This window comes from Gracilinanus agilis, chromosome 4, assembly GCF_016433145.1.
Source record: "Gracilinanus agilis isolate LMUSP501 chromosome 4, AgileGrace, whole genome shotgun sequence".
NCBI classification, from domain to species: Eukaryota; Metazoa; Chordata; class Mammalia; order Didelphimorphia; family Didelphidae; genus Gracilinanus; species Gracilinanus agilis.
In genome coordinates this window covers 194199824-194212004 of record NC_058133.1, presented here as the reverse complement: position 1 = coordinate 194212004, position 12181 = coordinate 194199824, and the positions used below count along the sequence as shown (strand labels likewise).

At 39.1% G+C, this 12181-nt stretch overlaps 1 protein-coding gene across 1 annotated transcript; it reads left to right on the top strand.

Moving 5' to 3' along the window:
- The first annotated feature begins 7605 nt into the window (after positions 1–7605).
- On the top strand, positions 7606–11987 carry RPL19 (ribosomal protein L19). The gene is made up of 6 exons (XM_044676235.1): positions 7606–7657; positions 8913–9019; positions 10417–10539; positions 10935–11055; positions 11391–11501; positions 11793–11987. The coding sequence occupies exons 1-6, from the start codon at positions 7653–7655 to the stop codon at positions 11914–11916; spliced, it is 591 nt and encodes a 196-aa protein (XP_044532170.1). The 5' UTR covers positions 7606–7652; the 3' UTR covers positions 11917–11987.
- Positions 11988–12181: the final 194 nt, after the last annotated feature.

Below are 12181 nucleotides of genomic sequence, written 5' to 3'. Positions count from 1 at the left end.
TTAAGATGGAATATAAGGGTTTAAAAAAAGAAGTAGAGAGCATGAGAAGAGGGAATAAAGATTGAAGAAAGTGGCAGGGCAGAGGCAGATTCACTAACTTTTTTTTTAACCTTTGCATTCTATCTTAGAATCAATACCAGGTATTGGTTCCAAGGCAGAAGATCAGTAAAAGCTAGGCAATGGGGGTTAAGTGACTTACCTAGGGTTAGACAGCTAGGAATTGCATGAGATCCAAATCTGAACCCAGGACCTGTCTTCAGGCCTGGTTCTCAAGCCACCAAGCCACCAAGCCACCAAGCCACCTAGCTGCCCCAAGACTCACTAATTTTAAGATAATATCTAAGCTTTCTATACTTTGACTTCATCTTCTATAAAATGAGGACTAGACTATATAATTTCTAAGATCTCTTCTAGCTCTTTATCTTATGCTCTAATGATCTTTGATTTGGGGCACAGATTTGGGCAGGACAGCTATGAGCCCCTAAACACCACTCCACTTAGGAAGAAGCAGGGTAGGATGGGAAGTATATGGTTGACTACCTCATAGGAAAGAATTTTATAAATTAATTTATAAAATCAACATATTGTATTTATAATTTAATCTATAAATTAATAAAACAATTATAAATAATGATATATTTGTAAACTATGTAGGTAGAAGCCTTAGTAATAATTGTTACTATAGGGCATGGAGCCAGAAGGCCAGAGGATAAGATAGACAGGTGGTGGATGGAAAGGATTCTCCAGGGTGTCTTTGCCCTAAACAAGGCTCAGTCAATTTGAGTTGGAAGGATGGGGAGTTGGAGAATATTTATTCAATATAGTTCTTGCCATTTCAGTAGATAGGCAGGACATACTTCTTTCTTTTTTGTTTTTGTTTTCTATTTTGTATCTCTCTCCAATGCCTAGCATTGTGCTTGGCAATAAGTTGACACTTAAAAGTATTTGTTAACTTGGACCAAATTTGGCTTATTCGGCAATCAATCCACCATTATATGAGGTCTTGATTAGCTAGTAAGTGGATTATACAGGTACTACTCTTAGTGACCCTTCCTTTCCTGGAGATAGGGAGGCATAATAGGAACAATAAAAACCTCAATCACATCCTATTTGGTATCACACTCATTTTTGTATATGAAAAGTGGTTTGGTGTCTTAGAAAGGGCCCCCTAATTTGAAGTCAGAGGCCCAAGTTCTCAAAACCTGGGTTTGATAGTGTTCTGGTTTTGTGACCTTGAATGAGTAACTTCTTTGACTTTCAGTTTGCTTATCTGTAAAATGGAGATGGTAATATTTGGACTACCCTCCTGGCAGTGTTGTTTAGAGGCTAGAGAGAAGGCTTTCAAAGCTATATATGCATCCATAGTATAAGTTATTATTTTATCTTAATAAATAACTGTCATTTGCGGACAGCTGTAAAGTTTATAAGTTGGTATAGCTATAGCTTACTAACAACTTCTAGATAAGTGCTGCAGGTGTTATCTCCATTTTACAGATAATGAGATCAAGACTCAGAATGGTTATACAACTTATCTATGGTAACTGTAAGAATCAGAGGAAGGATTTAAATCCAGGGCTCCCAGACTTCTGACTCAAGGCCCATCACTCCTATTATAGCAGAGTGCTTCCCACTCCTGGTTTTCATTGCCTCTTCTACCCTCTAATCCCCTACAGAAATTCTTTTTAGATGAAGGTGTCTAATCCCAGGCATGTGAAGACTTTGCCTGGCAGAAGGGGTGAATGAGAACAATTTGTTCCAAACTTCATGAAGACAGCTGAAACAGGCATCGTGGAATGCTTAGAGCATGGTTAGCCATCGATAAAACCAAGGTTGTCCACCACATCCTGAGCCATCATTGGTTGTTTGGACTTTTGTCTTGTTCCTGGACTTCGATGACTCTGGAAGAGACATCGAGGCCAACTAATTTGTGTAACTCTGCCTCACTTAAATCCAATTTATGCACAAGTCAGAAGACATCACTGATGATGAAATTTTGGTCCACCTCTAGTATGAAGGACAACAACCATTCAGAGGCCTCAAAGACTCTGCCCCATAGGACAGGTTCTGAAAAATGATGCTAAGCTGGAAAGACTTGGAACCTGGTCCCTATCAGAGACTGCTTCTGGTGTCCAAGGATTACCAAGCTAGATGTCCAACCTAGCTAAGCATGCCAGAGGTTCATTACCAGATTGGTGTCAGTGAGTTTTTTTTTTTTTTTTTTTTGGATCAAAGAAACTATTCAAGGTTGTCTACTAATTTATAGAGATGTTGAAGTCTGTATCTACATTAGATTGTAGTCTACTGTAGGACAGGGATTTGTCATCTTTGAATCCTCAGAGCCTAGCACATTATCTCATGTAAATGAAAGAGTCTTAATAAAAGCTGATTAATTTAATTAGTAAATATGTGATAACTGAATCATAGTCACAGAATTATTTTTTTAAGTGGGGGAGAAGATCAATCCATACATGAAAGGAATATCCAATGGAAATACCCAAAGGAAAATCTAATGAGTGACCATCTCCAGCCTCTACTTGAAGATCTTCAGTGTGGGAGAATCCACCCATACCTGAGGCAGCCTATTCCCCATTTTTTTCCTTTAAATATTTAATTTTCCCAATTATATGTAATATCAATTTTCAACATACTTTTTCTGAACTTATAAGATCCAAATTGTCTCCCTTCTTTCTTTCCCTTCCCACTCCTGAAGATGGCAAGCAATTTGATCTGGGTAGTACATGTATGATCATGTAAAACATATTTCCATATTGGTCATTGTTATAAGAGAATACTCATGTAAAACCAGAATCCCAAAATAAAAACACAAATGTGTTCCATATTTGGAAAGCTTTAATTATTTGGAAGTTTTCCCTGAAATCAAACCCAAATTTGCCTCTTTGCAAATTCTACCCTTTAATCTTGGTTCAACTCTTTGGGGCCAAACAAATCATGTCTAATCCCTCTTCTAGAACTGTGATTAGCACATAAGAAATACTAAAGAAATGCTTTATAATTCATTCTTCTACATAACAGCCTTTTAAAATCTTGATTTTATTGGGGCCTACTCTCACTACTGAGGGCTACAACCATCCTAACTGTATCCAGCTTGTTAATATTCTTCAAAAACCATGGCATTGGAGCAGCTAGATGGCTTAGTAGGTAGAAAGCTGGACCTAGAGATAGGAGGTCCTGGGTTCAAATCTTATCTCAGATACTTCCCAGCTGTGTGACTCTGGGCAAGGCACTTAACCCCAATTGTTTAGCTCTTGCTGCTCTTTTGCTTGGAATTGATAGCTAGTACTGATTCTAAGACTTTAAGAGTCTAAGGGCTTTAAAAAACAAAAACATGACACCCAAAACAGAACACAGTATAACCAGGCCAGGGCAGAAAAAGTGGAAACTATTACCCCCTTATTCTAGAAAGCTCTGCCTCTTAATGTAGCCCAAAATCATGTTAATATTTTTTGGTTTTCATGTCTTGATACTGACTCATATTGAGCTTGTAATCAATTAAAGCCCCTAGATCTTTTCCAAACAAACAGCTGGCTAGATATGCCTTACCTAACTTCTTTTATTGTGAAATTGATACTTTGAACCCAAGTGAGAAACTGTACATTTATTCCTAGTGAATTTCATCTTACCAGACTCAGCCTAGTGCTGGGGCCTTGTCAAGATCTCTTTGGATTTTTATTCTATTACTCAGGGTGCCATTTATTTCTTCCCAAATTATACCATATACAAATCAGATGAATGTGTCACCTATGTATGCCTTTATCTAAATTTTTAAAAAAATAAACAGCATAAATCCATTGGAGACCTCCTTGCCAAGTTGACATTTAAGAGAGAGTAGCTTGCGGAAAAAGGAAAAAGCTGTTAGTGAGTTTTTTTGTGGTGGCAAGAATTGGAAACTGACAGGATGCCCATCAATTGGGGAATGGCTGAAAAAGTTATGTTGTATACATAGATGATGAAATACTGTTGTGCTGTAAGAAATGGTGAAAGAGACAGTTTCAAAGAAATCAGTGAAGACTTGTATGAATTGATGATACTGAGTGAAGTGAGCAGAACCAGGAAAACAATTTTTATAATACAGCTATATTGTGAAGATAAACAATGTTGAAAGACTTAGTATCTCTCATTAATACAATGATTAACCTGAGTGCCAGAGAATCAGATGAAACATATTATCTACTACTTGATAGAAAGTATAAATTGAGACCTATTAGGGAGAAGATGGAAAGGACATGGTGAATGTGGGGATTTGCTACACTATACATGTTTGTAACAAGGGTTTTGCTTTTTTTGATTTCTCAGGTGGTAGAGGAGTAGGATAAGGAAGAGATTATGGATCTTAAAATAAAATTTAATTAAAAAACAAACAAATTGAAGCTTTGGATTCTTCAAGAAAAAGTATCTTATCAAAGATCAGCTGAGACAGCTGATACTCCAAAAAAGAAAGCAACTTAATTTAGGTTACATAGGAAAGCTTTGGGATTGGAACCCAAGTTTTGAGACCCTAGCTCTGTTGGGTTTTCTACTATACCATTACATTACTGGTATGTTGCTTGTTTTGGGTCCTCTTGTATCTCAAAGAACTTTAACAATGATTCTTTTGAGTTATCTTCACAGTAGCCCCAAAAGCAAACTTAGACAAGGATTATTTTTGCTCATTTTCTTTCATACTTCAAGGAATCAGAGATTTATTGCTCTCTTGTGGTAGGGACTATCTTCTTTTCTCCTTTCAGATTGTTGTTGCCATTATCCAGTCACATCTGACTGATCATGACCCTATTTGGGGTTTCTTGGCAAAGATAATTAAAATGGTTTGCAATTTCTTTCTCCAGCTCATTTTACAGATGAAGAAACTGAGGGGAACAGTTAAATGACTTGTCTAAGCTCACATAGCTAATAAATATCTGAAGCCAGATTTGAGTTCAGGAAAAGTAATCTTCCTGACTCCAAGCCAGGTGCTCTATCCACTGAGCCACCTAACTAATCTTAAGTGCTTACCATGTGCAGAAGACATGATGGAAGATACAAAGACCATTTGGATAAGATAACAGATGTTGGCTTTCAAGGAGCAAGTAGTCTATGTCTGCTACGAGGATAATATATAACTACAGAAAACCTTTTGTATAACAGTAAGTGTATTAAAGTGATATAAAACATATAAGGTATGAAGAAAAATGTTATTGAAGTTATATATCATTTTAACCTAATTTAAAGTAACATGTAATTCATAAACTGTATCCAGTAGTAGGCAGAGGGAATCTGCCTCGGAGTCTAATGAGAGATAAGGCTTGCATCCCTTCAGTAAGCCTTAGGCTATGTACTTAACCTTCTGGTGCCCCAGGTAACTTTCTAGGCTTCTTCTTATAGATGAATTGTCTATCTACATCAATAGAGGGAAGTTCCCTATTAAGAATTACCTCTAGCTGATGGGATCACAAGAGGGAGTTTGTCACTGTTCATCTTTGTATAACCTTTACTTCTACTTGTGCCTTGTACATAAATATTTGTTGAATTGAATGAAATCCCTGAAATGTTTCTTCCTTGTGGATCCCCTGCTAGACTCTACAGACAAAAAGATTAAAAATAAAACAAAACAAAAAGATCAACAAAGCCCCTGTTTTCAAGGAGGAATATAAACTAGATGTCTTGTTTTATCAATGTGGGAGAATTCCATGTATGGAACCTCCTTCTGCTAATGTAGATCATCATTTTCTCTTCAGCTTATAGCCTTAGAGCAGGGATTGACCTCTTTGGCCGTGAGAGCCATAAACTCCACATTTTTAAAAACGTAATTTCGTGAGAGGTGTACAGTGCTCACAGTGCGCGCTCCTGTAACAGCACCTGAAAAAAAATTGACTTTATGGCTCCTGCAGAAAGAGCCATATCTGGCCCTCAAAAGAGCCATATGTGGCTCAAGAGCCATGCGTTGCAAACCCCTGCCTTAGAGTATTGCTGCCCTAGAATGTTTGTAGCTAGGTGATTTGTCCAAAGTCACCTTCATATATGGGTAAGAGGTAGGTCTTGAATCTGAGGGTGGAATCTATTAGGGAGTATTTCAAGGATCTATAATTTTGTTGGTGATTCTTTTGACAGATATGGATCATTGCTCTCCCATACTAGCTATCAATCAAGGAACCAACACTCTTCAGTATTCCCTTTCCTCCTAGGGAAGATAATCTATTCAATACTGGTTAAATAAGGGAGGTCCATTTATTAAGCACCTATTTTGTGCTAAATCTCATTTGATCTTCAAACCTGTCTCATCCCTCTATAATCAGATTGGCCCTAGAACTCTTATCAACCATTCATTTGCCTTGACTGTCAGGCAGAATCAGAGAGTGCACATCTCTGTATCTCTGTTTTCTCTTCTTTTTTCTCAGAAACTGAAGGTCCAGAAGTCAATTTTTGGTTCTTGGACATACACCACCATACAGCAGTAATACTATGCTAATGGACTGATTATCTTGGTATCTCCCCTGCCTCCCTAATTAGGGTTCTACAGTATGGACCCCATGCATCACCTTTCCAGAGAACTTAAGTTTTTTTCTACTCTCTCTTTCTATATATATACACATCTTAGTAGCTGTAAATTTCAATATTATATAAAAAGGATTTATATAAGTACAATACAACAAATTCTTCAAGTGTCAAACTAACTTGAATACAGAATAAATTACAAACAACTTATTTTTTAAAAAAATATTACCTCTGCTGTGAAGAGCAAGACAAATCTACTACCCTATGGCTCCACTCAACGTCTCTGTGCTTCTAATCTTAAGTGAGCCAGATAGCCACTTCCTTCCTTGCTCTCTCAAACTTATGTTAGTCCCAACCTTCCTCTGAATCTGAGGTTTCCAATGAACCTTCTGAAGCATTGTTTTGTACTAACAGAATGTAACTTGCTTGAGGGCAGGGTCTGCTTATTTTATTTTTCTGTTGCAAGAACCTAGTACAGTGTCTGATACAAGTTAGGTGCTTAATAAATAGCTTGTTTCTCCCCAAGACTCCCATTGCTGTTCTCAATAGGGTGGGGGAGGGGTGAATGCTGCAAAAGATAAGTCTTCTAAAAATCTCAGATTTGGCGCTGGAAAAAGCCTTAGATGGCATTCAAGGTGTCCCAAGAGTCTTAGTGTACTTTTAACTAAGAATATCCGGTGTTCCCTTCCGCCGAACTCTGGAAGACTTCATGGAGTAGGACAGCCCATTCACGTAATGTCCCTCTTCCCACTCTCGCCCAGGCCTCCGCTACGCCTGCGCAGTTCACTAGACCTAATTTCCGCTGACAGCGGCCTCTCTCGCCACTTCCGTGCCACTCACATACATACCCAACACCCACAGGCCTGGCCCTCTTTATGAGCAAGCGCATTATGCACCATCTTTGGACTGTACCACTTTCCTAAGAGGGGAGGGGTAAATTTTCCGTCGCTCTTGGATCGGAACGAGACAATATATCTAATGTGGCCCCAGTTTCCGGCAGGATACGAAAGGGAAATAGGGTTTGGGTTGGTAGAAAGGCAAAAGGTGGGTGGTGCTGGCAGCCTGGGAGGGGCTTCGAATGGGCTCTCCCCTACGCTGATAATGGGAGGGGCCGAGCCTGCGTCGTTCTCTCTCCTTTCCTTTTCCGCGCTGCGGCTGCAGCCATGAGGTGAGCTCTAGAGCCGGCTCCTTTCCCGGACTCTTACCCCTTACTCCTAGCAGGTCCAGCCTGCTCAGCGCCGGGGGATTGTCGGGGGGTCACTGCATCGAGAAGGGGTGGCCTCGGGGGGAGCTGCGGGGTGTGTAGCACCGGGGTCGGGCAGCGCCATAGACTAGGCCTCGGCCTAGGCCTCGGAGCAGGCCTCAGGCTTAGACCAGGTCTCGGCTTTTCATGTAGGGGAAAAGAAGGAAGCCTCAGGGTTGAAACGGGATGAAACCGAACCGTGTAGCGCAACGTGTTGCCGGTCTACTCCGCACCAATCTTCTCTCTGAGCCTGGGCTCTTTCTCTGTAATAGAAGGAGTAAGAGAACTGCTTTTTCTACCCCACGCGGTGGTGTTGAGGACAGCCCTTCGTAAATTATAATGGCTACAGAAAGTCAAATTATTATTAATTAGCTCTAGATAGCTTGGGGAAGTAGTAAGAGCACAGCACTGGGTTTTAAAGTCGGGACCTGAGTTTTAACACTATTTAGGACTAATTTCTTCTCATAAGCTTGCTATTTGCCATATCTGTTAAGAATGGGCAGGATTAGCTCATTATGTCAAAGATTTAAGTTATCTAACGTTTGGAAATTAAGGTCCAATTTTTAAGCCTTTATTGCCCGTGGTATAGCTAAAAACTCGGGTCCTTTGATTCTAAACACAGTGTTCTTTATACCAAGATTTTACTGTGATTTCTAGTCTTCTGGTCCAAGTCTATGAACCTAAGCAAGTTGGTTCAATATAGACCTTAGTTTCCTTCAGTAAAATGGTACTTCTATTAAATACTTTATAGAGAGATTATGAATATCTTTAGATTTGCAATGCAGTATATGTTAGGTTTTCTGAAAAAGAGTCTGTAATAGGCTCTTTTCACTATATATATCTCCTGAATTATTCTGTGTTCTGTCAGCCCTTCCCCAATCCCTTAACCCAGCTGGGTTTCCCTGAAATAAAGGTAACAACATAGTGACTGAGACTTCCTCAACATTTCTTCTTTCTAGGTAGTGCTTGCACTATTCATGCTTCATTTTTTTCCCTCCATTTGAGAAAATTTAATATGTGTGTAGTGATATAAATCTAATATGTGTGTAGATATAGAAATGATAAACTTACTGGGTAAAGACTGCTAGGCGTCAGTTTGCCTTTGTGAGAAAGACATTTAGCATGAAAAATAATATTGTCTGTCCCTTTTTGACTTTATGCTCTCCCTTTCAATTTGCAGTATGCTCAGGCTTCAAAAGAGGCTTGCCTCTAGTGTCCTTCGATGTGGAAAGAAGAAGGTATGGCTTGACCCCAACGAGACCAATGAAATTGCCAATGCTAATTCCCGTGAGTATTTCTCCCTGTCTGTGGGCACTGCTGGAGTTTCTTTTTTGGGTGGTTGCATTAATTATATATTCTCTTAAGTATCTTCAAACCTAGACATTTTTTTAGGACTCATCTGCTGGGTTGGTGTTCATTTTAATTTGGGGAAGAGTTGAACAGAAATAATTAAGAATTCTTAGGGTCTTTCTTTCCCCATTCATTCTAATATTGATTTCTTGTCTGATAGTCTTGAATTTAGGCAGGAATCTGAATTTTATAGGGAATGTTGAAGAGAGGTTACATTCAGAATATTAACCTCATTACCTCTATCAAAATAGTGTTCTACCTCAAATCCACTCCTTTCCAAACCTTTCTCTATTTAGCTGCCATAATTCAATTTCTAAAGCATGGCCTCACCTGTTCAATACATTTCAATGACTCCATATTCCTCTGAGTCAAATACAAATGCCTTTGCTTAACATTTAAAATCCTTTACAACCTGGTTCCAATGTACCTTTCTGAGCTAAATTTTTCCCTTTCTTGTGCACTCAGGCTTCTAACCAAATTTGCTTAGCTGTTAGAACACAATAAGCATTCTGTCTCCCCTTTTTACACCTTTTTAGAAATTATTGGCTACACCTGAAATACACACCTCAGTTCAAACACCAGTCTCTTAAATGACTTTTACTTATTTCTCTTTCTCCTCCAAATTAACTTGTATATACTTACTATGTGTGCATCTCTTAACTAGAGAAGGTAGTTACCTTGAGTTGTCTTGAGGGTAGGTTTTTTATATATATATATATCTCCAGTGCTTGTCACATAGTTTTTCTGTTTAATAAATTCTTGTTGATTCAGTAAGCTAGATAATAAAGATCTGTTCTCTGGTGTTGAGATTGAGTTCAGGTGAAAAGTTAAGTGGATGATAAGGGGCGATAGCAATTAAGAGTTACTAACCTTAGGAAAGAAACAATTTGGGCCTTTGATATTTGCTTATTGGAATACAGCTCTATATAATTTAATTAAACTGCAAAGCCCCTAAGACTAGGGAAGCAGAAAGTTGCAAGTAGATCCTTTATGAAATTTCCTTTATGAAATTAATTTAATGATGGGATATGATATAGCTGTAGTGAACAATTAAACAAGAATAAGAATAATGCAGGATTGGGAGTTAATACTTTTGATATAAAGTTGATAGCCATATAGTAGTCTTCCTTGATGTTATTTGCTATTTCACTGAGAACTTTTAATATCTAGTTGAATTTGTGGTGGCAGTATGCTTAGAAAACCCCTCCATCTTGGTAGTATCAATGATTTACTCAGGTGAGATCTCTTTTCCAAAGAGGTAGATTTGTTAAAACATTCTCTGTAGCCCACATTCCATTCCACTTTTCCTAATTCTGTTAGGTTTGTGTTCTCAGGTCAGCAAATACGGAAGCTGATTAAAGATGGGCTTATCATCCGGAAGCCTGTTACTGTCCATTCTCGGGCCCGATGCCGGAAAAATACTCTGGCTCGGCGGAAGGGGAGGCACATGGGTATTGGTAAGTACTTGTATTTCAGAGGTGGATCTTGAACTGGGGTTGTTTTATTTGTGACCGAAAGAACTTAAGGCCATTAAGTTCAGTCTTTATGAGATGGGGAAACTGAGGCACAGTTAAGTGACCTGCCCAAGATCACACAACTAAGTATTCATAAAGAAGGGTGAACTTAGATCATTCTGACTCAAAGGCTACTATTTTCTGTACAAGGAAATCTTTCTTTCCTGGGAAATTAAAGAGTGATTGGGCAGAAGCATTCATATGCATCTTTTTGCTCTGGATATTTACCCAATTGATGTGGCTTTTATAAGCAGCTGGTCTTGATTGTGGGTCAGGAGAGTATCCCTATAGACCCACGAACATTGTTACACCTTCTGACACTGCAAATTTGCTCATAGGTAAGAGAAAGGGTACTGCCAATGCCCGTATGCCTGAGAAGGTGACCTGGATGAGAAGAATGAGGATTCTGCGCCGTCTACTCCGAAGATACCGTGAATCCAAAAAGATTGACCGACATATGTAAGCATACAGATGCCTTAGTGGCTGGCCCCAAAACCCTTAATGGTTTGTTCTAAGTAAGGTAAAACCTGATCTGCATCCAGTTTGCTTTGGATTTAATACTCAACACCTTCCATTGTAGTATAAAGCCTCTTGCTTGGACAAGCAAGAATTGACCGCAGGATGGGTATGAAGGGAAATGAAGGGACTCCAAACTGCCTTTGTCCTGGCAAGTTAGGCCAAGACTGATTCCCTTTTCATCTTTGCAGCACAGTGCCTGGCACAGGGTAACAGCTTTCATAAAAATGCTTACAGATGGGATGGCCTTTGCTGAATCTGTCTCCTTTTACTTGTAGGTACCACAGCCTGTATTTGAAGGTGAAGGGAAATGTGTTCAAGAACAAGCGGATCCTCATGGAGCACATTCATAAACTGAAGGCAGATAAGGCCCGGAAGAAGCTCCTGGCGTAAGTTTCTTCCAGATTTGATTTCCTGGACCCTGCACAGTTAACACTTGGGATAGACTTCCTAAGGGCCAAAGGTCACTTGTATATAACACTTGAGGATTTTGAAATAGCGAAATAAGTTGACATATAAATCTTATTGTCAAAATCTAAACAGTTAACTATAGGGGATGAACCTTGGATCCTCTTTAAAAAAAATTCACTCCAGGATTCCTTTAATGAGCTCCCATAGGACACTTAAAATGATCTAAAAAATCTTCCACTGACCCCATGTTTCTTGTCCTTCCTCTTCAGTGACCAGGCTGAAGCTCGTCGATCCAAGACTAAGGAAGCAAGAAAGCGCCGCGAAGAACGTCTACAGGCTAAGAAAGAGGAGATCATCAAGACTTTGTCCAAGGAAGAGGAGACCAAGAAATGATTCTCCTCTATCTCCTCTGTATATAGTACCCTTCTATTTGGCTCATACAATAAAAAAAATCGGTCAGTCTATCAGTCTTATATGGTCCTATCTCTTTGTCTCAGTCAAGATGCTTGGCTTTGGTTTTGTGTTTGGCACCATCCTCTAGGTTTTACAAGTAGGATGCCATACTTGATCTTTGCCAAAAAGGAAAGGTAGCCATGAACATTCATAATGAGGTTTTTAATGAATTCTTACCTTGTAATCTTTTAAGTTAGTATAGGTC

Excerpts from the sequence above, each read along its gene's own strand:
- RPL19 (XM_044676235.1), top strand. Across the intron at positions 10,540-10,934 it reads GGGGAGGCACATGGGTATTG|GTAAGAGAAAGGGTACTGCC; the intron begins GTAAGTACTTGT and ends ATTTGCTCATAG. Across the intron at positions 11,056-11,390 it reads AAAAAGATTGACCGACATAT|GTACCACAGCCTGTATTTGA; the intron begins GTAAGCATACAG and ends TTTTACTTGTAG.